Below are 26,285 nucleotides of genomic sequence, written 5' to 3'. Positions count from 1 at the left end.
GCCACGCTAAATTGCCCCTTAATTGGAAAAAATGAATTGGGTACTCTAAATTAAAAAAAAAAAAAAGATTTCAATCAAAACTCTTGATCACCCGTGGTGGGATTTGAACCGACAGCTCGTTAAAGCCAAGTGTCCGGATTACTGGTCTTGTAACAGAACCACAGCACTGTCTAAATGTAGCGCCGCACCTTTGGGACACCGTTGCCCTCCAGTGGTCAGTGGCAGGACTAACAGCAAAGAGAGCTTCACCTGTCGATGTCACATGCATAGACCTAACCAAGTCAGCCGTTCCATGTAACCTGTCCCTGGCCAGCATTTAGCCGCTGGCAAGCAAATTAGAATAATTCAAAAAAATTAATTTAGAGTACCCGATTATTATTTTTTTTACAATAAAGGGGCAATTTAGCGTGGCCAATCCACCTACCCTGCACATCTTTTTGGGTTGTGGGGGTGAGACGCACGCAGAATGTGCAAACTCCATACAGATAGTGACCCGGGGCCGGGATCGACCCCGGGTCCTCGGCGCCCTCAGGTAGCAGTGCTAACCACTGCGCCACCTTGCCGCCCCGGGGATCTCCTACTTAAGATAGGAATGAGAAAAATGTTTTTCTCCCAGATGTTTGCCACAGTATAAATATTTCCCGCTTTCTCTGTCTGTTAGCTTTGACAAAGTGTCATCGGACTCGAAACGTGAGCTCTTTTCTCTCCCTACAGATGCTGCCAGGCCTGCTGAGATTTTCCAGCATTTTCTTTTTGGTGCCAAACTTTGGATCTCTCTTCTTCAGAGAGAGGTGCAGGTAGAGTTTCTAAGGCAGAGGTAGTTAGATTCTTGACTAACAAGGGAGTCAAAGGTTATGGGGGGCGGGAAAGGCGGAATGTGGAGATGCGGCCACATTCAGATCAGCCATGATCTTATAGTATGGCGGAGCGGGCTCGAGGGGCCGAATGGCATCCTCTTGCTCTTAATTCATGATCTGCTTCAACCGTTAAGACGGTTAATTCCATGGCCTCACAATTGAGTGCGTGCGAAGATGGACATCGGAGAGAAGAGGTGGGATGTGGCAGTACTGTAATGCCTCACCTAGTCAAATAGCCTACCAGGAACCAATGTATCGGTTTGCGTGAGAAATAGGACTCACACATGCGTCGTCAGACATACCGTCACACACACACACAGACACACGTGCATCATCAGACGTACCGTCACACACAGACACAGACACACGTGCGTCGTCAGACGTACCGTCACACATAGACACACACACACACACACGTGCGTCGTCAGACGTACCGGCACACACAGACACAGAAACACGTGCGTCATCAGACGTACCGACACACACGCACACGTGTGTCATCAGACGTACCGTCACACAGACACAGACACACACACATGTGCGTCATCAGACATACCGTCACACACAGACACACATGCACACGTGCGTCGTCAGAGTGCCGTCACACACAGACACACACACACACGTGCGTCGTCAGACGTACCGGCACACACAGACAGACACACACACATGTGCGTCATCAGACATACCGTCACACACAGACACACACATATGTGCGTCATCAGATGTACCGTCGCACACAGACACACAGCCAATTCTCCCGCTGTAAGACGGAGCTTGAGACAGTCACATAAAAAGGGATCTTCGAATGAGCGAGTGAGGTGCGTAGAGAACGGCTTTGCAGTGTTAATGTAAGCCTACTTGTGATAATAAAGATTATTATTATAGATACAAGATGCACAGAAACAGACAAAATGAAAATAAAGACTCATATTTATATAACACTTTTCATGACCACCATATGTCTGAACGGACACTCTTTACAGCCAATGCGGCACTGTTTGACGCAGAGTCACTGTGGCGATGTAGGAAACAGAGTAGCCACTTTGCGCACAGCAAGATCCCACAGACAGCAATGCAATAACGCTCAGTACTGACCCTCTGACAGTGCAACACTCACTCAGTACTGACCCTCTGACAGTGCAGCACTCCCTCAGTACTGACCCGCTGACAGTGCAGCACTCCCTCAGTACTGACCCGCTGACAGTGCAGCACTCCCTCAGTACTGACCCTCTGACAGTGCAACACTCACTCAGTACTGACCCTCTGACAGTGCAACACTCACTCAGTACTGACCCGCTGACAGTGCAGCACTCCCTCAGTACTGACCCGCTGACAGTGCAGCACTCCCTCAGTACTGACCCTCTGACAGTGCAGCACTCCCTCAGTACTGACCCTCTGATAGTGCAGCACTCCCTCAGTACTGACCCTCTGACAGTGCAGCACTCCCTCAGTACTGACCCTCTGACAGTGCAGCACTCACTCAGTACTGACCCTCTGACAGTGCAGCACTCCCTCAGTACTGACCCTCTGTCAGTGCAGCACTCCCTCAGTACTAACCCTCTGACAGTGCAACACTCACTCAGTACTGACCTTCTGACAGTGCAGCACTCCCTCAGTACTGAACCTCTGACAGTGCGGCACTCCCTCAGTACTGACCCGCTGACAGTGCAGCACTCCCTCAGTACTGACCCTCTGACAGTGCTGCACTCCCTCAGTACTGACCCTCTGACAGTGCAGCACTCCCTCAGTACTGACCCGCTGACAGTGCAGCACTCCCTCAGTACTGACCCTCTGACAGTGCAGCACTCCCTCAGTACTGACCCTCTGATAGTGCAGCACTCCCTCAGTACTGACCCTCTGACAGTGCAGCACTCCCTCAGTACTGACCCTCTGACAGCGCAGCACTCACTCAGTACTGACCCTCTGACAGTGCAGCACTCCCTCAGTACTGACCCTCTGTCAGTGCAGCACTCCCTCAGTACTAACCCTCTGACAGTGCAACACTCACTCAGTACTGACCTTCTGACAGTGCAGCACTCCCTCAGTACTGAACCTCTGACAGTGCGGCACTCCCTCAGTACTGACCCGCTGACAGTGCAGCACTCCCTCAGTACTGACCCTCTGACAGTGCGGCAGTCCCTCAGTACTTACCCTCTGACAGTGCAACACTCACTCAGTACTGACCCTCTGACAGTGCAACACACACACAGTACTGACCCTCTGACTGTGCAGCACTCCCTCAGTACTGACCCTCTGACAGTGCAGCACTCCCTCAGTACTGACCCTCTGACAGTGCAGCACTCCCTCAGTACTGACCCTCTGTCAGTGCAGCACTCCCTCAGTACTAACCCTCTGACAGTGCAACACTCACTCAGTACTGACCCTCTGACAGTGCAGCACTCCCTCAGTACTGACCCTCTGACAGTGCAGCACTCCCTCAGTACTGACCCTCTGACAGTGCAGCACTCCCTCAGTACTGACCCTCTGACAGTGCAGCACTCCCTCAGTACTGACCCTCTGACAGTGCAGCACTCCCTCAGTACTGACCCTCTGTCAGTGCAGCACTCCCTCAGTACTAACCCTCTGACAGTGCAACACTCCCTCAGTACTGAACCTCTGACAGTGCGGCACTCCCTCAGTACTGACCCGCTGACAGTGCAGCACTCCCTCAGTACTGACCCTCTGACAGTGCGGCAGTCCCTCAGTACTGAACCTCTGACAGTGCGGCACTCCCTCAGTACTGACCCTCTGACAGTGCAGCACTCCCTCAGTACTGACCCTCTGACAGTGCGGCACTCCCTCAGTACTGACCCTCTGACAGTGCAGCACTCACTCAGTACTGACCCTCTGACAGTGCAACACTCTCTCAGTGCTGACCCTCTGACAGTGCAGCACTCCCTCAGTACTGACCCTTTGACAGTGCAGCACTCCCTCAGTACTGACCCTCTGACAGTGCAGCACTCCCTCAGTACTGACCCTCTGACAGTGCGGCACTCCCTCAGTACTGACCCTCTGACAGTGCAGCACTCACTCAGTACTGACCCTCTGACAGTGTGGCACTCCCTCAGTACTGACTCTCTGACAGTGCAGCACTCACTCAGTACTGACCCTCTGACAGTGCAACACTCTCTCAGTGCTGACCCTCTGACAGTGCAGCACTCACTCAGTACTGACCCTCTGACAGTGCAACACTCCCTCAGTTCTGACCCTCTGACAGTGCGGCACTCCCTCAGTACTGACCCTCTGACAGTGCAGCACTCACTCAGTACTGACCCTCTGACAGTGCAACACTCTCTCAGTGCTGACCCTCTGACAGTGCAGCACTCACTCAGTACTGACCCTCTGACAGTGCAGCACTCCCTCAGTACTGACCCTCTGACAGTGCAGCACTCACTCAGTACTGACCCTCTGACAGTGCAGCACTCCCTCAGTACTGACCCTCTGACAGTGCAGCACTCCCTCAGTTCTGACCCTCTGACAGTGCAGCACTCCCTCAGTACTGACCCTCTGACAGTGCAACACTCCCTCAGTACTGACCCTCTGACAGTGCAACACTCCCTCAGTACTGACCCTCTGACAGTGCAACACTCCCTCAGTACTGATCCTCTGACAGTGCAGCACTCCCTCAGTACTGACCCTCTGACAGTGCAGCACTCCCTCAGTACTGATCCTCTGACAGTGCAACACTCCCTCAGTGCTGACCCTCTGACAGTGCAGCACTACCTGAGTACGTTAAACACAGAAAGTAATGAAGAAGGGACTATTCACTGATAGACAGAGAGAGAAGGAGAGAGGAGAGAGAGAGAGGAGAGAGAGAGAGACAAGGACAGAGAGAAGGAGAGAGAGAGAGAGAGAGAAGAAGAGACAGGGAGAGAGACGACGAGACGGGGAGAGAGAAGGCGAGAAAGAGAAAGGACGAGCGAAAGAGAGAGAAGACGAGAGAGAGAGAAGACAAAAGAGAAGACGAGACAGGGAGAGAAAGAGAGTGAGAAAGAGAGAGGTGACGAAAGAGAGAGAGAGAGAGATGCGAGAGAGAGGATGAGAAAGAGAGAGAGATGAGACAGAAGTCACAAAATGAGACAGATTGTGGGCGAGAAAGGGACAGACACATGGGGAGCAGGCGCATATAACAGGGGAGGAATGATCGACACAACAATGGACACACGAAAGACACAAAGCAGCATCACTGATATCATCACAGACAGATGCCGGAATCCTGCGCATCATTGGGGGAATATTCACACTCGGTTGTCAAGTATTCAGCGTACGCCATGTGTGCGTGACTGGCTAGCTGAACAATTTCCCTTTCTGTACAGGGAGTCACTCTCCTGTGACCGACTCCGATGTCCACCGTGAACCTCATGGCGCCGTGCCCACCGTCTGCCTCGCCGTTACAATCCAAGGTACTCGGCGAGGAACACACTCACAATCTTGCAAAGGTTCTCGATGGTGGGCGGGTGCAGATTATCCACCGTGTCCTCCATCGTGTGCCAGACCCACGGAAAAGGGGTGGGAATCAGGTGCAGGATCGGAACTCCTGGAAACAAAACACCAGAGGCATCAAAATCATTTCTCTCCAGTGCCACTTGGACTGCCGAATGCCGTCTCTGATTCCAGAATATTCATACTATTTCCTCCTCGATTTGGTATTCGCGTGGTCGGTATGGGGCACCTTCGAGCCTCTCGCGTTCAGCTCTGCCGTAACCCGCCCAGAGCACGCTCGCGCTTTGGTTTGAGGTGCTGACTGACTGGGACTTGCAGGCCCGCCCGAGGCAAGACGCCACTCCCTGTGCTGCGGCGAGGCTGCCTTTGTACTCCTTGGGCTGGGCAGGGTGAGCTGAAGGATGCACTCCCCCTGGTCGTACCCCATCCCACCTTGAGCCTGGAGTTATTGACTCCAATGGAGAGAATGGAATTCCTACAAAGCAGAGTGGCTCCTTATAGCAGCTGCTCCCTGCTACCCTCGCCCAAAACTGTGCCTGCTTCCAGGATGTCTGCTGCTTCTGTTAGCGATTGGCTGTAAGGGGAGCTGATGCATGAAGCGACTTGGAATAGGGCAGCACCGTAGCATTGTGGGCAGCACAATTGCTTCACAGCTCCAGGGTCCCAGGTTCGATTCCGGCTTGGGTCACTGTCTGTGCGGAGTCTGCACATCCTCCCCTGTGTGTGCGTGGGTTTCCTCCGGGTGCTCCGGTTTCCCCCCACAGTCCGAAGATGGGCAGGTTAGGTGGATTGGCCATGATAAATTGCCCTTAGTGTCCAAAATTGCCCTTAGTGTTGGGTGGGGTTACTGGGTTATGGGGATAGGGTGGGGGTGTTGACCTTGGGTAGGGTGCTATTTCCAAGAGCTGGTGAAGACTCGATGGGCCGAATGGTCTCCTTCTGCACTGTAAATTCTATGAAAACTGGGCAGGCCCAAAGCTGCTTCGAGGGGGGGAAATAAGTTCTTCATCTGCAATATTAAAATATAACAGTTATCAACTCAATTTCTAGACCCCATGTTGATAATGGAAAACTCCTACGTAAACATGTCACGGTGTAATAGCGCTCTCCCACCAGTGGAGGCTGTGCAGCACCACCACCGACAAGGTGTCCAAACAGCACTGCCACCTGGAAGAAGGCGAGAGAGAGAGAGAGAGAGAGAGTGGGAGAGAAGACGAGAGAGAGAAGATGAGCGGGCGAGAGAGGGAGGGATAGAGAGACGATGAGAGTGAGAAGACAAGAGAGAGAGAGGAGAGAAAGAGAGAGAGGACGAGAGAGAGAGAGAGAGAGAGAGAGAGAGTGAGAAAAGACGAGAGAGAGAAGACGGATGAGAGAGAGCAAGAGAGAGAGAGATAAAGAGAGAGAGAGAGAAAGAGAGAGAGAGAGAAAGAGAGAGAGAGAAGACGAGAGAGAGAAGACGAGAGAGAGAAGATGAGTGAGAGAGAGCAAGAGAGGGAGAGAGAGAGAGAGAGAAGACGAGAGAGAGAAAAGACGAGAAAGAGAGAGAGCAAGTGAGAGCGAGCAAGTGAGAGAGAAGACGAGAGAGAGAAAAATCGAGAGAGAGGAAAGAGAGAGAGAGAAGACGAGAGAGAGAGAGACGAGAGAGAAAGTGAGAGAAGACGAGAGAGAGAGATGAGAGAGAGAAGACGAAAGAGAGAGAGAGAAATGGGAGAGAGAGAGAGATGAGAGAGAGAGAGAGATGAGAGAGAGAGAGAGAGAGAGATGGGAGAGAGAGAGAGAAAGAGAGAGAGAAGACGAGAGAGAGAGAGAGAGAGAGAGAGAGAAGACAAAAGAGAGAGTGTGAGAGGGAGAGAGAGAGAGTGAAAGAGAGAGAGCGCAACCACAGAAAGTAAACAGGATCAGGATTCCAGAATGAAAAGTGGATTTATAAAATTGCCCTCCCCACAATTCACAGCCAGAGGTAGATATGAAACCCCCCCCCAATCCTTCGCTCCCCCAACCGCAGATGTAGGTACAGATCACACTTTACCCTTCCTGAGAAAAGGAACGTGGTCGTCTTCAATGGGGCCGTAGTAAGTGTCTCCGTTGAAGTACATCGCCTCTAAAGGATGCAGTTGCAACAGACCCAACTTGTGAAGCCTCTTCTCTGCAGACAAAGACTCGGGTGAGTTTACACACAAACACACACACACACACGAGAGCTATGCAATCCCTGCCCACTCATGTACACCACCTGCACACACACCCACACAAGCAAATACACCCCCCCTATCCAATCTCCACCCTCGTAATACATCCCCCCCCCCCCCCCCCCCCCCCCACAGACACAACCCCGCCCCCAAAACACACACCAATCTCCCCTCCCAACCAGCTGGTCTCCATGTTCAGCGTTTGGTAGAAAGGGCTGGACGGTGAGTTGAATCTGGGGACTGCTTGTAATTCCAGTACTGTTGTCATGTGAGAGTACCTTTAAGAAATGTACCTTTAAGGAATGGGTATTTATCAGTGATGTCAGAGTGTGGGTGGAGCTGGGCTGTCTGTCAGCTTTTTACTTTCATTTTAGGCTGTTTGCTGCAGGGTGTGTTTTAGTTTTGTTTTCAGAGCCGGATAGCTGCAGTCACAGCCAGAAGGGGAATTAGTCTCTCTCTCTCTCTGCAATCTAAAAACTGTAAATCGATCCTTTGGTGATTTAAAACTAAAAACTGCTCTCAGTAGTGACTTTAACCTGATGTGCTTCTGTTAAAAGTTCTTTTTTAAGTCTTATGGGTGTTAAAAGGACAGCTTAAGGATTACTTAGTGTTGTATTCTTTGGGGGTTGTATTTGAATTAATGGTTGCTAAGATGTTCACTGTATGTTTTAAAAAGGTTAACTTGAGTTCATAGAATAAACATTGTTTTACTTTAAAAAATACTTTTCCATTTCTGCTGTACCACACCTGTAGAGTGGGCCGTGTGTTTCCCCACACCACAATCTATTAAAAGTTGTGGATCAGGTGAACTCCATGATACACTTTGGGGTTCTCTAAATCCTGGCCCATAACAAATTGGGGGCTTGAGGGGATAAAAGTCTATCTATTGGATTGGCTTTGTGAACTTAAAGACAGTGAGGGGGTGAGCATATTGTGGTTGCTATTCAGGTGTGGTATTCTAGTTTAAATGGAGAGTGTGTTGTGGACAATGGCTCTTTAAGAGGCTCAGAAGTTTTTGGGGGTGGAGATGGTCACACGAAGTACCTTACGGACAGAGACTAAAAGCAGACTGTTAGATTTGGCAAAAATATTGCAGTTAACATTACCTGACAATATGCAAAAAGATGAGGTCATTATGGCGGTGGCTAAGCATTTAAAGTTGCCTGAGATACAGTTTGACTCATTGGGAATGGCAAAAATTCAGTTACAAATTAAACAAATGGAACATGAAAAAGAATTAAAGCAGCTTGAATACGGAAGAGATAGAGAGGAAAAAGAAAGAGAAAGGGAGATACAGATCAGGGAAAAAGGATAAAGAGAGAGAGTTTGAACTTCAGAAAATGGCCATGAAACATGACAGTCAGTTAAAATTGGCAGGCGTAAAGGGAAACGTACAGTTGGATGATAGTGATGAGGATAGTGAAAAAGAGCATCATAGTCAAAGGCTTGGTGGGGATCTATTTAAATATGTCCAAGCATTGCCAAGGTTTGATGAGAAGGAGATAGAAGCCTTTTTCATTTTATTTGAGAAGGTTGCGAAACAAATGAAATGGCCACAGGACATGTGGGTATTACTAATTCTAACAAAGCTGGTAGGCAGGGCTAGTGAGGCATTGCTATCAGAGGAGGTATTGGAGTCGTAAGAGGAGGTGAAAAAATCCATCTTAGGTGCATATGAACTAGTGCCTGAAGCCTACAGACAAAGGTTTAGAAATTTAAGGAAAGAATTTGGTCAAACATACATGGAGTTGAAAGGATCAAACAGAGTAATTTTGATAGGTGGATAAGGGCTTTGAAAATAGACCAAACGTATGAAGCTCTCAGAGAAATTATACTTTTGGAGGAGTTTAAAAATTCAATTCTTGATGTCGTGAGAACTCATGTGGAAGAACAGAGGGTTAAAACTGCGAGTTTAGCAGCAGAAATGGCAGATGATTATGAATTAGTTCATAAATCAAAGTTTGGTTTCCGACATCAGTTTCAGCCTGTGAGGGATAGAAACTGGGGACATGAGAAATACTCAAGTGGTAAAGGTAAAGGTGATCTGATGGGAGATAATAAGGCGTGTACCTCAGATTAAAAAAGAAATCCAGGACGGTGGAAAAGAAATGAAAAGTTTCAAATGTTTTCACTGTAATTAACTAGGCCATGTAAAGTCACAGTGTTGGTGGTTGAAGAAAAGCACTGGGAAGGCTGATGTGGTAAAGGAAAGCCCAAGTGAAGTGAAGGAGGTGCAAAAGATAGTACAGCCTGTTCAAGAAGTAATTGTTAAGAAGGTGCCAGATCTCTTTAAAGAATTTACTTGTGTGGGTAAAGTTTACTCATGTGTATCAGGAGGAGCAGGTAAAGAAGTAATAATTTTAAGAGATACAGGGGCTAGTCAATCTTTAATGGTATGAAATGAGGAGTTATGTAGTTTGGGAAGAATATTGCCAGAAAAGGTGGTAATATGTGGAATTCAGGGTGAGAGGTGTTCCATTAAAAAAGGTAAGGTTGGAAAGTCCAGTGAAGAGTGGTGAAGTGGAAGTAGGAGTAATAGAGAAACTATCTTGTCCAGGAATACAGTTTATCTTGGGTAATGATATAGCTGGATCGCAGGTGGGAGTGATGCCTACTGCGGTTGATAAGCCAGTAGAAAATCAGACAACTGAAGTGTTGAAGGACGAATGTCCTGGGATTTTTCCGGATTGTATAGCAACAAGGTCGCAAAGTCACAGGTTAAGACAAGAGGAGAAATCAGAGAGTGAAGATAAAGGTGAAGTGCAATTATCAGAAACGATTTTTGATCAGATGGTTGAAAATGAACAAGAACAGATAGAGAATGTGGTGGATATTTTTAGTTCAGGAAAATTGGCGGGGTTACAACAGAAAGAGGCAGAAATAAAACGGATGTATCAGAAAGCATACATGGAAGAGGAATCTGAGTGTATACCAGAGTGTTATTACCGTAAAAGTAATGTCTTGATGAGAAAATGGAGACCTTTACATATGCAGGCAGATGAAAAGTGGGCAGAAGTTCATCAAGTAGTATTGCCGGTAGGGTGTAGAAAGGAGGTGTTGTGAGTTGCACATGAGGTACCAGTGGGAGGTCATTTGGGAATAAGGAAAACTCAAGCTAAAACCCAGAAACATTTTTATTGGCCTGGACTACATAAAGATGTAGTCAAATTTTGTCAATCATGTCACACATGTCAAGTGATAGGGAAACCTCAAGCAGTGATAAAACCAGCGCCCTTAATACCCATTCCAGCATTTGAGGAACCTTTTACAAGGGTCCTAATTGATTGCATAGGACCGCTTCCAATAACAAAAAGTGGGAATCAATATTTTTTGACTATAATGGATGTGTCTACTAGGTTTCCAGAGGCCATTCCAGTACGTAATATTTCAGCTAAAAAGATTGTGGAGGATTACTTAAATTCTTTACTAGATACGGACTACCCACAGAAATTCAATCGGGTCAAGGTTCAAATTTTACCTCGAGGTTATTCAAAAAAGTTATGGATAGCTAAGGAATAAAACAATTTAAATCAACTGCGTACCATCCAGAATCGCAGGGAGCGTTAGAAAGGTGGCATCAGACATTAAAGACAATGTTGAGGGCGTATTGTCACGACTATCCAGAGGATTGGGATAAAGGAATCCCATTCGTATTGTTTGCAATTAGGGATGCACCTAATGAGTCAACCAAATTCAGTCCTTTTGAACTAATTTTTGGTCATGAGGTAAGAGGACCACTTAAATTGATTAAGGAAAAATTGGTGGGTGAGAAATTGGAAATTACACTATTGGATTACGTGTCAAATTTTAGGGAACGATTAAATAGAGCAGGTGAATTGGCTAGACAACATTTAAAAGTTGCACAAAATGTGATGAAATGGGTAGCGGACAAGAAATCCAAAGTTCGTAGTTTTGCCAATGGAGATAAAATTTTAGTATTGTTACCAGTGGTAGGTGAACCTTTAAAAGATAGGTTTTGTGGACCTTATCAGATTGAAAGGAAACTAAGTGAGGTGAATTACGTGGTAAAAACACCAGATAAAAGGAAGACTCACCGAGTGTGTCATGTGAATATGCTTAAAAGGTACTTTGAAAGGGAAGGAGAGAAAAAGGAGGTTTTAATGATTCTAACTCAAATTGATGAACCAAATCCAGATGACTGTGAATTTGACATACCTCAAATTAAATTGGAAAACGAGGATGTTCTTAAAAATTGGAATAAATTGTTGAGTTAACTTCCAGAGGGAAAACAAACTGACCTGAAAGAGTTATTGATATCACATGGGCAAGTTTGTAGAGATAAATTGGGAAGTACTAAAATGGCTATACATGATGTAGATGTGGGAAATGCTGTTCCAATCAAACAACATCCATATAGACTTAACCGTTAAAATTGGCACACGTTAACAAAGAGATTGAGAGTGTGCTTAAAAATGGCACAATTGAAGTGGGTTGCAGCCAATGGAGCTCACCCATAGTGATGGTACCAAAACCGGACGGTACCCAATGGTTGTGTGTGGACTCTAGAAAGGTTAATGCAGTTACAAGAATAGACTCTTATCCTATCCCACGTTTGGAGGATTGGATTGAGAAAGTGGGACAATCAGCTTTTATTTCCAAAATAGATTTACTTAAAGATTACTGGCAGGTACCTTTATCAGAAAGGGCAAAGGAGATTTCAGCTTTTCTGACTCCAGGTTGTATGTACCAATTCAAAGTTATGCCATTTGGCATGAAAAACGCCCCAGCCACATTTCAACGGTTAACTAACAAAGTTGTTTCAGGATTATCCAATTGTGCAGTATACATCGACGATCTGGTAATTTTCAGCCAGATATGGAAAGAACATTTAAAACATCTGATGAAGTTATTCGATCGACTTCAGGAGGCGGGTTTGATGATAAACCTAGCCAAAAGTGAATTTGGAAAAGCCCAAGTCACTTTCCTTGAGGAGTTTCCGATACCATCGAGACGAAGGAAAATAATGCGATTTCTTGGTATGAGTGGATTTGATCGAAAATTGGTGAAAACGTTTTGTAGCGTGATTGCTCCACTGATGGACTTGCTGAAGAAACGTCGAAAATTTCAGTGGACAGCGGACTTTCAACAGGCATTTGACTGCCTGAAAGCTGTGATAACCAATGCTCCTGTGTTGGAGAATTACAAGGGACTGTGATCAGATTGAACTAAAGTATCTGACTTTAAAGAGAAATGCCGAGGCGTAGAGAAATGGACGGATCGTGTGGAGACCTTCTTGTTCAAAGAGACTGTCAATCGAGAAGGATTCCAGTTGGAGGAAAAACAAAAAAATGACTATATTATTATACCTGTTGGCGTTGTTTTTTTTAAACTAAAAGTATATTTACTGTGTGCATTTCTTAAAGGATAGTGAAAAGGTGAAAAGTGAAACCATCTTGAAGTTGATGGTTTATTTTTTTTTCTTGGGGGGGTGTCATGTGATAGTACCTTTAAGAAATGGGTGTTTAAGAAATGTTCCTTTAAGAAATGGGTGTTTATCAGTGATGTCAGAGTGTGGGTGAAGCTGGGCTGTCTGTCAGCTTTTTACTTTCGTTTTAGGCTGTTTGCTGCAGGGTGTGTTTTAGTTTTGTTTTCAGAGCCGGATAGCTTCAGTCACAGCCAGAAGGGGTATTAGTCTCTTTCTCTCTCTCTGTAATCTAAAAACTGTAAATCGATCCTTTGGTGATTTAAAACTAAAAACTGCTCTCAGTAGTGACTTTAACCTGATGTGCTTCTGTTAAAAGTTCTTTTTTAAGTCTTATGGGTGTTAAAAGGACAGCTTAAGGATTACTTAGTGTTGTATTCTTTGGGGGTTGTATTTGAATTGATGGTTACTAAGATGTTCACTGTATGTTTTAAAAAGGTTAACTTGAGTTCATAGAATAAACATTGTTTTACTTTAAAAAATACTTTTCCATTTCTGCTGTACCACACCTGTAGAGTGGGCCGTGTGCTCCCCATACCACAATCTATTAACAGTTGTGGATCAGGTGAACTCCATGATACACTTTGGGGTTCTCTAAATCTTGGCCCATAACAAATTGGGGGCTTGAGGGGGATAAATGGCTATCTATTGGATTGCCTTTGTGAACTTAAATACACTTTGGGGTTCTCTAAACCCTGGTCCGTAACACTGTCCACTGTAGCCACTAGCACTGCTGGGACGACAGAGCGCCTGGCCCAGCAGCTCTCCGAGGTGGGTTCTCCACCCCACTGAGGGGCAGAGGTCAAATCTCCAGCCAATTACAGGGCGGAGGAAGCGGAGATGCCAAATGGAAATTGAATGGGCAATTGAGGAAAATAAACTTGCGGAGCTGTGGGGAGAACGCGGTGGGTGAGGGTGAGGGATGGGACTGACTGGATTTCTCTACAGAGAGCTAGCATGGACACGCTGGGTTGAATGGCCTCCTTCTGTGCTGTAAAAGAGAGAATAGGGCATGATCAGTTGGTGATGCCCTTTCTAGTGAATCCACCTGACTGCGCTTGCTGTTTGAGCTCAGTCACCAGGGGCGGCCAATTGGGCATCAGTGGAGCTCAATGCCCATTATCCTCTGGCATCCCTTCCGGAATCTGCGCCATAGAATTTACAGTGCAGAAGGAGGCCATTCGGCCCATCGAGTCTGCACCGGCTCTTGGAAAGAGCACCCTACCCAAGGTCCACACCTCCACCCTATCCCCATAACCCATGTCCCCATAATCTCAGGGATTGGAAAACTTTTCCCAGGAGAAATTGCTGTTCGTCTTGACATCCAGATTTGAGGAGGTAGTTTCTTACCGATGCCACCCAGTCGACTAAACCAATGGGCTGTGTCCTTGAAGTGATTCAGGAACACAGGCTTGGCAGTGCCAAGAAGGTCCAGGAGCACAAACACGTCCTGAAACAGACAGAGGATTTATCAAGCATTCACAGGGACACCCAAGAAAAAGGCCGAGCAACAGGATCCGCCCCCCACAATGAAGATTGCAGGAGAAAACGCACGGTTCAGTGTTCAATACTGATAAATGCGCAACACCATTTCAAAATGAGGGGCGGGTTTAGCACAGTGGGCTAAACAGCTGGCAGAACAATGAAAATGAAAATGAAATGAAAATTGCTTATTGTCACAAGTAGGCTTCAAATGAAGTTACTGTGAAAAGCTCCTAGTCGCCACATTCCGGCGCCTGTTCGGGGAGGCTGGTACGGGAATGCCAGCAGCGTGGGTTCAATTCCCGCACTGGCCTCCCCGAACAGGCGGCGGAATGGGGCGACTAGGGGCTTTTCACAGTAACTTCATTGAAGCCTACTTGTGACGATAAGCGATTATTATTATAATTATTATTAAATTTGGAGTACCCAAATCTTTTTTCCCCCCAATTAAGGGGCAATTTAGCGCGGCCAATCCACCTACACCTCCACATCTTTCGGTTGTGGGGCCGAAACCCACGCAAACACGGGGAGAATGTGCAAACTCCACACGGACAGTGACCCAGAGCCGGGATCGAACCTGGGACCTCGGCGCCGTGAGGCAGGAGTGCTAACCACTGAGCCACCGTGCTGCCCACTTTTCCAAATGGAACATAACTGACATCAAACATCCAGTAACACCATCAAACACTTCAGGACAGATACAGCACAGGGTTAGATACAGAGTAAAGGTCCCTCTACACTGTCCCCATCAAACACTCCCAGGACAGGTACAGCACGGGGGTTAGATACAGAGTAAAGTTCCCTCTACACTGTCCCCATCAAACACTCCCAGGACAGGTACAGCACGGGGTTAGATACAGAGTAAAGCTCCCTCTACACTGACCCCATCAAACACTCCCAGGACAGGTACGGCACGGGGTTAGATACAGAGTAAAGCTCCCGAGACACTGTCCCCATCAAACACTCCCAGGACAGGGACAGCACGGGGTTAGATACAGAGTAAAGCTCCCTCTATACTGTCCCCATCAAACACTCCCAGGACAAGTACAGCACGGGGTTAGATATAGAGTAAAGCTCCCTCTACACTGTTCCCATCAAACACTCCCAGGACAGGTACAGCACGGGGTTAGATACAGAGTAAAGCTCCCTCTACACTGTCCCCATCAAACATTCCCAGGACAGGTACAGCACGGGGTTAGATACAGAGTAAAGCTCCCTCCACACTGTCCCCATCAAACACTCCCAGGACAGGTACAGCATGGGGTCAGATACAGTGTACAGCTCCCTCTACACTGTCCGCATCAAACACTCCCAGGACTGGCACAGCACGGGGTTAGATACAGAGTTAGGTTCCCTCTACACTGTCCCCATCAAACACTCCCAGGACAGGAACAGCACGGGGTTAGATGCAGAGTAAATCTCCCTGTACACTGTCCCCATCAAACACTCCCAGGACTGGTACAGCTCGGGGTTAGATACAGAGTAAAGCTCCCTCTACACTGTCCCCATCAAACACTCCCAGGACTGGTACAGCACGGGGTTAGATACAGAGTAAAGCTCCCTCTACAACATCCCCATCAAACACTCCCAGACAGGTACAGCACGGGGTTAGATACAGAGTAAAGCTCCCTCTACACCGACCCCATCAAACACTCCCAGGACAGGTACAGCACGGGGTTAGATACAGAGTAAAGCTCCCTCTACACCGTCCCCATCAAACACTCCCAGGACAGGTACAGCGCGGGGTTAGATACAGAGTAAAGCTCCCTCTACACCGTCCCCATCAAACACTCCCAGGACAGGTACAGCACGGGGTTAGATACAGAGTAAAGCTCCCTCTACACCGTCCCCATCAAACACTCCCAGGACAGGTACAGCACGGGGATAGAGACAGAGTAAAGCTCCATCTACACTGTCCCCGTCAAACACTCCCAGGACAGGTACAGCACGGGGTTAGATACAGAGTAAAGCTCCATCTACACTGTCCCCGTCAAACACTCCCAGGACAGGTACAGCACGGGGTTAGATACAGAGCAAAGCTCCCTCCACACTGTCCCCATCAAACACTCCCAGGACAGTTACAGCACGGGGTTAGATACAGAGTAAAGCTCCCTCTACATTGTCCCCATCAAACACTCCCAGGACAGGTACAGCACGGGGTTCGATACAGAGTAAAGCTCCCTCTACACTGTCCCCATCAAACCCTCCCAGGACAGGTACAGCATGGGGTTAGATACAGAGCAAAGCTCCCTCCACACTGTCCCCATCAAACACTCCCAGGACTGGTACAGCACGGGGTTAGATACAGAGTAAAGCTCCCTCCACACTGTCCCCATCAAACACTCCCAGGACAGGTACAGCACGGGATTAGATTCCAAGCTCCTCTTCCCCCAGTCACGCACTACCCTGACTTGGAAATATATCGGCCGTTCCTTCACTGTCGCTGGGACAAATTCTTGGAGCTCCCTCCCTAACAGCACTGTGGGTGTACCTACACCACATGACTGCGGGGGTCAAAGACGGCAGCTCATCACCAACCTCTCAAGGGCAACCTGCCAATCACTACCCCTCCCTCTCTCATGAACGGGAACTCACCATTGAGTCAATCAGCGTGGTGCTGGCAGTGTTCCCTGGGTGTTTTTTTCTGGCCATGAGCTCAGCCAGATGGCGGGAGCCGTAGAGGGAGTCCGTGGGGCTCCACTGAACAAGCGCCTCCTCTCCATCCAGGAATAACATCTGGAGAGTCAGATCCAGTTTCTGTACAAAGGAGAGAAATGTTTGTTAGTGACAGCTTGGCTCGGTGGGTATACCCGCGTCTCTGAGCTCAAAGGTCATGTGTTCAAGACCTATTCCGGGATCTGACCATATGGGTTGAAAGTCCCATTGCAGTACTTCAGGAGTGCTGCAGAGTTGTAGGTGCCAACTTCGAATGAAACCTTAAACCAAGGATCCGTGTGCACGAAAGATCCTACGGCAGTATCCCAAAGTTGAATAAGGGCGTTCTCCCTGGTTCCCTGGCCAAGGTTTATTCTTCAAACAACATCACAAACCTGATTATGAACACACTGCTGCTAAAACAAAAAACAAAATGTCAACTGTTCAATGCGATTCCACGATTGGGCAACACTTACTGAACAACCCTGAGTGCACTAATAGCTACACGAACAACCAATTTAAGATAATCAGTTGAGCTCGTAACGTGGCTCCTTTACGTTTGCTAGAAGCGGTATACATTCATACACAGGGGACCGGTCCTCCGCAAGCAAAAGGAATATGTTCAAGCCTTGTGACATTTTCGAATTATCGGGGAACTTGGGGAATCTATAGCTCACTGTTGCTTACCCCATGGACATGTCGACCAGAGCTGACCTGCCAACCAATCCGCCCCCTTTTCTCTTGTAATATGCATTATCGTGATTGTTTGAAATTTGGCATTCCTGTGTTTTGTCGGGTTGAGTTTAAGACAGAAAGCTCTCCGTCCCCTTCTCATGGGCAATTAAGGATGAGCAATAAATGCTGGCATTGCCCATGTCCAGTGAGTGAATAAGCATTTTTTTTTTTTAATTTAGAATACTCAATTATTTATTTTTCCAATTAAGGGGCAATTTAGCGTGGCCAATCCACCCACCCTGCACATCTTTTGGGTTGTGGCGGCGAAGCCCACACAAACACGGGGAGAATGTGCAAACTCCACATGGACAGTGACCCGGGGCCGGGATTCGAACCCGGGTCCTCAGCACCGCAGTCCCAGTGCTAACCACTGCACCACATGCCGCCCTGTGAATAAGCATTTTAAAAAGTGGCCTCCAGTTCCTACGGCCCACTTTCCTGGCTGAGGGTTTTTACCTTGTCCTTGAGTTTGACCAGCTCCTTGTCCAGTGAGTGGGCCAGCTCCAGCATCATAGAGCATGGCACAGCGGAGTCAGTGGCTCCCACGTACATCCGCCCTCGATCATCGCGTGGGTAATACTTGGAGTCATAGTGACACGCCAGGACCAGCCGGCGCCTGGCAGAGGGGTCGAGCGTGGCAACAATGTTGGAGAACACCCGCGTGCCGTGGGGAGTGCTGTCCTCAAACGTGTCCAGGTCCACCGTCCACTGGGCGAGCAATGACCCAATGTGCCCCTTGATGTGCTGAGGGAGACAAACACAGAATTTCCGTTACACCAGGCATCCCTGCTGTGTTTTTCCAGTAATTTCTGGTTTCTCCGAAAAGGCGGAAATAGCAACATTACCAGGGCCTGCATCTCTTATGTTTATCTATGGTGTCAATTTTGTCTGCTTCGGATGGTTGGGGATTGTTGTGTTGTATTTTGAGGGGGGGGGTTCTTTGTTTCATTGTTGGTTCTTTGTTTTTCGGGGGTTGGTTGGGCACTGTTTCGGTTGGGTCCGCCGGGTGGGCTCGTGGAGGGGGCCAGGTAAACGGCTTGGGGGGTTGATGGCTGGCAGGGGGGATGTTGCCTGGCAGGGGGGGATGGCCCCGCGCGGGGGGGGGGGGGGGGGGAGGAGAGGCCTGAGTGGAGGCAAGGGGACCGGGCTTGAAAAGGGAGCTGCGCGAGAGGAGGCAGGGCCGGGCGAGTGGAAAGCGCGGGCTTTTTCCGTGCTAAGAGCTGAAGGGGGCGGGGCCGGAGCTGGGAAGCGCTGGCTTTTTCCCGCACTGGGAGTGGAAGGGGGAGGGGGAGAGCCTGCTGGTGGGCAATGGCGGGGGGGGGGGGGAGGAACCGGGTTGCTGCTGGAATGGCCAAGGGGGAGCTGGAGTTGGTAGAGGAGGTCGGGGCGGGGTCTGCCGCTGTGGGGAACGGGCCATGCGGGGGGCACGGGCACGTGGCTAGCCTAGGAATGGCTATAGCTAGTCGGCGGGGGAGAGGTGGTGAGCTCCCACTCAAAAGGCCGGAGAGGAGTTTCAGGTACCTGGGAGTCCAGGTGGCTAGGAGTTGGGGGGCCCTGCATAAGTTTAACTTCACGAGACTGGTGGAGCAAATGGAGGAGGAGTTTAAGAGGTGGGACTTGCTGCCACTCTCCCTGGTGGGTAGAGTGCAGTCAGTTAAAATGATGGTGCTCCCGAGATGTTTGTTCCTGTTCCAGTGCCTCCCCATCCTGATCCCTCAGGCCTTCTTCAGGCGGGTTAATAGGAGCTTTATGGGGTTTGTGGGCGCAGAAGACCCCGAGGGTGAGACGGGTGTTCCTGGAGCGATGCAGGTATAGGGGGGGGGGGTTGGCGCTGCCTAACCTCTGTGGGTATTATTGGGCTGCCAACGTGCAATGGTGCGTAAGTGGGTGATGGAGGGGAAGGGGGCAGCATGGAAGAGGCTGGAGATGGCGTCCTGTGTGGGCACGAGCCTGGAGGCGCTGGTGATGGCGCCACTGCCGCTTCCTCCAATGAGGTATGCCACGAGCCCGGTGGTGGCGGCTACTCTCAAAATTTGGGGGCAATGGAGACGTCACAGGGGGAGGTGGGGGCCTCGGTGTGGTTCCCAATACGAGGGAACCACCGGTTTGTCCCGGGGAGGATGGACGGAGGGTTTCTGAGCTGGCACAGGGTAGGTATTAGAAGGATGGGGGACCTGTTTGTGGACGGGAAGTTCGCGAGCCTGGGTGAGCTGGAGGAGAAGTTCGGGCTCCCCCCGGGGTACACCTTCAGATATATGCAGGTAAGGGCGTTTGTTTGGCGGCAGGTGGTGGAGTTCCCACTGTTGCCGCCACGCGGGGTCCAGGACAGGGTGCTGTCGGGGGTGTGGGTTGGAGAGGGGAGGATCTCGGCAACGTATCAGGAGGAGGAGGCCTCGGTGGAGGAGCTAAAGGGTAAGTGGGAAGAGGAGTTGGGTGAGGAGATTGACGAGGGGACGTGGGCGGATGCCCTGGGGAGAGTGAACTCTTCCTCCTCTTGCGCAAGGCTCTGCCTCATACAGTTTAAGGTGCTGCAGAGGGCTCACATGACCGGGGCAAGGATAAGCCGGTTATTTGGATGCGAGGACAGGTGTGTTAGGTGCTCAGGGAGCCCAGCAAACCACACCCACATGTTCTAGGCGTGCCCAGCGCTGGAGGAATTTTGGAAGGGCGTAGCGAGGACGGTGTCGAGGGTGGTAGGATCCAGGGTCAGACCGGGCTGGGGGCTCGCAATATTTGGGGTGGCAGGGGAGCCAGGAGTGCAGGAGGCGAAAGAGGCCGGTATTCTGGCCTTTGCGTCCCTGGTAGCCCGGCGAAGGATTCTTCTTCAGTGGAAGGATGCGAGGCCCCCAAGCGTGGAATCCTGGATCAGCGATATGGCGGGGTTTATTAAATTGGAGAGGGTGAAATTTGCCTTAGGGGGCCGGTACAAGGGTTCTTTAGGCGGTGGCAACAGTTCCTAGACATCCTGGCAGAGCGTTAGAAGATGGTCAGCAGCGGCAGCAACCTGGGGGGGGGGGGGGGGGTTCTTTGCTTTCTGTATTTTGCTGTTGATATTTTGTGAAAATTTGAATAAAATTTTTTATTTTTTTTAAATAAAAAAATTAAAATTTTGTCGACTTCGGGGCGGCACAGTGGTAAGCACTGCTGCCTCATGGTGCAGAAGACCCGGGTTCGATCCTGGCCCCGGGTCACTGACCGTGTGGAGTTTGCACATTCTTCCTGTGTCTGCGTGGGTCTCACCCCCACAACCCAAAGATGTGTAGGGTAGGTGGATTGGCTACGCTAAATTGCTCCTTAATTGGAAAAAAAATGGGCACTTTAAATTTTATTTTTAAATTTTTGTTTGCTTCTGTATAATTTTATTCTTTACAGTAAATTCAATTTAATATTTAGCCTGAACCACATAACAACTTGCATTGATATAGCATCTAACATATGAAAACATGTGCAACAGAGGCTATCGGCGCACGGTTGTTCCACTCATTGTAGAAATCTCACATCAGCACGGTAGCATTGTGGACAGCACAATTGCTTCACAGCTCCAGGGTCCCAGGTTTGATTCTGGATTGGGTCACTGTCTGTGCGGAGTCTGCACATCCTCCCCGTGTGTACGTGGGTTTCCTCCGGGTGCTCCAGTTTCCTCCCACAGTCCAAAGATGTGCAGGTTAGGTGGATTGGCCATGATAAATTGCCCTTAGTGTCCAAAATTGCCCTTAGTGTTGGGTGGGGTTACTGGGTTATGGGGATTGGGTGGAGGTGTTGACCCTGGGGAGGGTGCTCTTTCCAAGAGCTGGTGCAGACCCGATGGGCCGAATGGCCTCCTTCTGCACTGTAAATTCTATGAAATTCTATGATAAAGCGGTGAATTGGAAATTGATCTAAAATTGCACCAGTTTCTTTTTATCTCCTCTTGGTTTGAGACCGGAGTTCTCTCTCTTTCAGGTGCCCCTTTGAAAATTGTCAAGTTGATTCTGAAACATCAACAACAACAAAAAAGGGAGGAAACATTTTGGCTGCAAACATACCTGTCGGACAAATTCGATGCCCTTTGACCCCGGGTATCGCTCGATTAGCATTGGCACCAAGAAAACATTCCATAAGCGCTGGAAGTCGATGAGTGAGGTGAGGTGCCTCACCTGAGTTGACATGACATTCTTTGGTTTGTGTTCAAACTGTTCAAAAAAGAAAAGTATTTTAAGAACTTAATTTTCATTCAACCTAAACACAGGAATTGGGGACTGTAACTTGCATTTATATAGCACCTTAAAGATAGTAAAACGTCCCAGGCACTTCATTGGCGAATTATCGGACAAAACATTTCAGTGTCCTTTTCAGGATGGCAGCCGGTGACTAGTGGTGTTCCGCAGGGATCAGTGCTGGGACCACACCTATTCATGGTATACATTAATGACCTGGAAGAAGGACCTGAGGGCATTATTGCTGAGCTTGCAAATTATGCAAAGATATGTAGAGGGACAGGTAATGTTGAGGAACCCGAAGAACTTGGACAGTCTAGGACAGCGGCACGGTAGCACAGTGGTTAGCACAGTTGCTTCACAGCTCCAGGGTCCCAGGTTCGATTCCCGGCTTGGGTCACTGTCTGTGCGGAGTCTGCACGTTCTCCCCGTGTCTGCGTGGGTTTCCTCCGGGGGCTCCGGTTTCCTCCCAAAGTCCAAAGGTGTGCAGGTTAGGTGAATTGGTCATGCTAAATTGCCCTTAGTGTCCAAAAAGGTTAGGTGGGGCTACTGGGGAATAGGGTGGAGGTGTGGATTGGGTAGGGTGCTCTTTCCAAGGGCCGGTGCAGTCTCGATGGGCTGAATGGCCTTAGAACATAGAACATAGAACAGTACAGGCCCTTCGGCCCACGATGTTGCACCGAAACAAAAGCCATCTAACCTACACTATGCCATTATCATCCATATGTTTATCCAATAAACTTTTAAATGCCCTCAATGTTGGCGAGTTCACTACTGTAGCAGGTAGGGCATTCCATGGCCTCACTACTCTTTGCGTAAAGAACCTACCTCTGGCCTTCTTCGGCACTGTGAAAGAATTCTATGAGATTGGGCAAAGAAGTGGCAGATGGAATACCATGTGGAAAAGTGTGAGGTTATGCGCTTTGACGGGAAGAATAGGGGCAAAGAACATTTTCTAAATGGGGAAAAGTCTTCCGAAGTCAGAAGCACAAAGGGACTCAGGAGTCCTAGTTCAGGAACCTGGGAAGCACGGTAGCATTGTTGGGAAGCACGGTAGCATTGTGGGTAGCACAATTGCTTCACAGCTCCAGGGTCCCAGGTTCGATTCCGGCTTGGGTCACTGTCTGTGCGGAGTCTGCACGTTCTCCCCGTGTCTGCGTGGGTTTCCTCTGGGTGCTCCGATTTCCTCCCACAGTCCAAAGATGTGCAGGTTAGGTGGATTGGCCGTGATAAATTGCCCTTAGTGTCCAAAATTGCCCTTAGTGTTGGGTGGGGTTACTGGGTTATGGGGATAGGGTGGAGGTGTTGACCTTGGGTAGAGTGCTCATTCCAAGAGCCGGTGCAGACTCGATGGGCCGAATGGCCTCCTTCTGCACTGTAAATTCTATGATCTATGATCCATGATTTTCTGAAGGTTAACGTGCAAGTTCAGTTGGCAATTAGGAAGGCAAATGCAATGTTAGCATTCATGTCGAGAGGGGCTAGAATAGAAGAGCAGTGTGGCCACCTAAAATGGCATCCAGCAAGGGATGCTGGGAAAGGTGGTCAAGGGTATGGGCAAGCAGGCTGCAGAACAGATCAAACAAAGTTGCAGCAAAACGGTTTACAGACTTCAAACGATTTCACAGGTTGATGCAAATAACATGAATAAAAGGCCATCTCCAGAATCAATAGAACTGTCCTGTTAATCATACTTGTTTACCAGACACAGTGGCACCTAACTTCCTTATCTGGAAGGCGTACATGTACACACCTTCAGGCATGGCCACTGAGTACCCACCCTTCATTGCGCCGAGGTCCCAGGTTCAATCCCGGCCCTGGGTCATTTTCCGTGTGGAGTTTGCACATTCTCCCCGTGTTTGTGTGGGTTTCGCCCCCATAACCCAAAGATGTGCAGGGTAGGTAGATTGGCCACGCTAAATTGCCCCTTAATTGGAAAAAATGAATTGGGTACTCTAAATATATTTATTTTTTTAATTATTTAAAAAATGGTGGGGTTACATTATTAGGGTGGAGGAAGTGGGTCTAGGCAGGATGCTCTTTTGGAGGGTCAGAGCAGACTTGAAGGGCCGAATGGCCTCCTTCTGCACTGTAGGCATTCTATCTCATAGATAAGGGTGCCAGAAGATTCAAACCATAACCCTCAAACATGCAGGACATGGGTGGCGCAGTGGGTTAGCCCTGCTGCCTCACGGCAACGAGGTCCCAGGTTCGATCCCGGCTCCAGGTCACGGTCCATGTGGGGTTTGCACATTCTCCCCCTGTCTGCGTGGGTTTTGCCCCCACATCCCAAAGATGTGCAGGGTAGGTAGATTGGCGACGCTAAATTGCCCTTTAATTGGAAAAAATTAATTGGATACTCTAAATGTATTAAAAGAAAACCATACAAGACATAAAGATGTCCCTGTGTAATTAGGAATAGGTTACAACATATGTTGCAACAGAATTGAAGCAACTTCTATTTAAAATAAAAACTAACAATCTGAATGATATAAATTAAACTGATTTTAGAAAAGTGTACGAGTTTTAAGGTTGGGATTTTAAATTCAGAGCAACATTCCTTAATGAAACGTGTATCTCGGCCGAGTCACATTGTTGCAGTTTTAATGTTGCCAACTCCTCCTTGGAAGCCACGTACCTTCCTCCGGGTCCAGTCCTCCAGTGGCTCTCCCGGCTGATCGGTTGTGAGATGAAGCCCCCAGAAGATGCAAAGCACCGCCAGGGCGAAGGAAGCCAGGAGCCAGAGAACGAGCCGGGACATCTTGGCCAGATAGGGGCGCCTGTCGGTGCGGGGGGCGCGCTGATTCCTGGTTGACTTGGACATCTCGATCAATGAATCGGATCAGACCTGCAATTTAAAAATAAAGGCACACTCGCACCCAGGAAGGAACAGGCAAACGTTTAAAATATCTCTCTCTTTCAGTGTGGTTCCCAGATCTCAGTTCCTCCTGGTTGATTTCATGTCAATTTCTCTGTTTAAAACCCCACCTCTTCTTAAACATCCTCCCCTCCACTTTATGCTGTTCAAAGCATCGACGCAGAATGATGACAGTTTACTGTGGGTGTTGTCTACTTTTCACGAGGCACCACCTCCTCTAAGGCTGACTTTACTGCAACTTGGGCAATGCTGCAAAATAGGCTTTTCATGGCACCTCCACAGTGGCAGACTAGGGGCTGTGAATCTGGAGTCATATGTGGGCCAGAATTACATATTTCTTTCCCTAAAGGGTCACCAGGTGGGGGTCCCACTCCCACCCACCCATGGTCTTTCCATCACAAATTCAAATGTCACCCCCCCTCCCCCCCTACAGTGGCAGGTTTCGAACCCAGTTCAGCGTTACCCTGGATCTCTGCATTGCCAGTCCAGTCACAATATCACCTATCCCTATAGAGTCATAGAGGCCTACAGAACGGGACAGGCCCTTCGGCCCATCACGTCTGCACCGGTAGCACAATGGTTAGCACAGTTGCTTCACAGCGCCAGGGTCCCGGGTTCGATTCACGGCTTGGGTCACTGTCAGTGCGGAGTCTGCACGTTCTCCCCCGTGTCTGCGTGGGTTTCCTCCGGGTGCCCCGGTTTCCTCCCAGACGTTCAAAGACGTATTGGTTAGGTGGATTGGCCGCGCTAAATTGCCCTTCGTGTCCAAAAAGGGTAGGTGGGGTTGCTGGGTTATGGGGATAGAGTGGAGGGTGCTCTTTCCAAGGATCGATGCAGACTCGATGGGCCGAATGGCCTCTTTCTGCACTGTAAATTCTATGTCTATGTCTAACCACCTAACTGTTCTAATCCTATTTCCCAGCACTTGGCCCCATATTCTTGTACACCCTGGGATCGCAGGTTCACATCTAAATACTTCTTAAATGCACGGTAGCATAACGGTTGGCACTGTTGCTTCACAGTGCCAGGGAACCGGGTTCGATTCCCGGCTTGGGGCACTGTCTGTGCAGAGCGCTGCACTCATAGTTACATACCTGGCTGTTTTTCTTTATCCATTCTTGGATCGGGGACTCGCTGCCATTGATTGGTCATCCCTAATTGTCCCTTGAGAAGGTGATCCGCCTTCTTGAGCAGCTGCAGTCCCTATGGTGTAGGTACACCTGAGTGCTGTCGGGAGTGATAGGAATCATACAGCACAGGAGGTGGCCATCCATCCCGCCTGCATTTGCTCACTTAAAAGATCTCTCCGCCCCTTCCTGTAGCCTTGCAAATGTTAACTTTTTCTTAGAATCAGAGAATCCCTACAGTGCAGAAGGGGGCCATTTGGCCCATCGAGTCTGCACC

General features: G+C 48.9%; 1 protein-coding gene across 1 annotated transcript; it reads right to left on the bottom strand.

Annotated features, from left to right (window-relative positions):
• Positions 1-1,772: 1,772 nt before the first annotated feature.
• Positions 1,773-25,045, bottom strand: LOC140402368 (glutaminyl-peptide cyclotransferase-like). The gene is made up of 7 exons (XM_072490104.1): positions 24,642-25,045; positions 21,833-21,979; positions 18,264-18,551; positions 17,013-17,174; positions 14,286-14,385; positions 7,333-7,449; positions 1,773-5,397 (listed from the first exon to the last, which is right to left on the bottom strand). Exons 1-7 carry the CDS (start codon positions 24,825-24,827, stop codon positions 5,252-5,254), a joined length of 1,146 nt encoding a protein of 381 aa, XP_072346205.1. The 5' UTR covers positions 24,828-25,045; the 3' UTR covers positions 1,773-5,251.
• Between the last annotated feature and the right edge of the window lie 1,240 nt (positions 25,046-26,285).

Source organism: Scyliorhinus torazame, chromosome 25 (genome assembly GCF_047496885.1).
Source record: "Scyliorhinus torazame isolate Kashiwa2021f chromosome 25, sScyTor2.1, whole genome shotgun sequence".
In the NCBI taxonomy this organism is placed as follows: domain Eukaryota; kingdom Metazoa; phylum Chordata; class Chondrichthyes; order Carcharhiniformes; family Scyliorhinidae; genus Scyliorhinus; species Scyliorhinus torazame.
The sequence above is the reverse complement of the archived record's forward strand: the minus strand, read 5'-3'. Positions and strand labels throughout refer to the sequence as shown.

What these genes read in the sequence shown, in the direction of transcription:
- LOC140402368 (XM_072490104.1), bottom strand. Translation starts at nt 24,827, where the DNA reads ATGTCCAAGTCAACCAGGAATCAGCGCGCCCCCCGCACCGACAGGCGC. An exon ending in AGGACTGGACCCGGAGGAAG is followed by an intron (nt 21,980 to 24,641) that starts GTACGTGGCTTC and finishes TTTTTTGAACAG; the next exon opens with TTTGAACACAAACCAAAGAA. An exon ending in CGTTCCTTTTCTCAGGAAGG is followed by an intron (nt 5,398 to 7,332) that starts GTAAAGTGTGAT and finishes TTTTGTTTCCAG; the next exon opens with GAGTTCCGATCCTGCACCTG.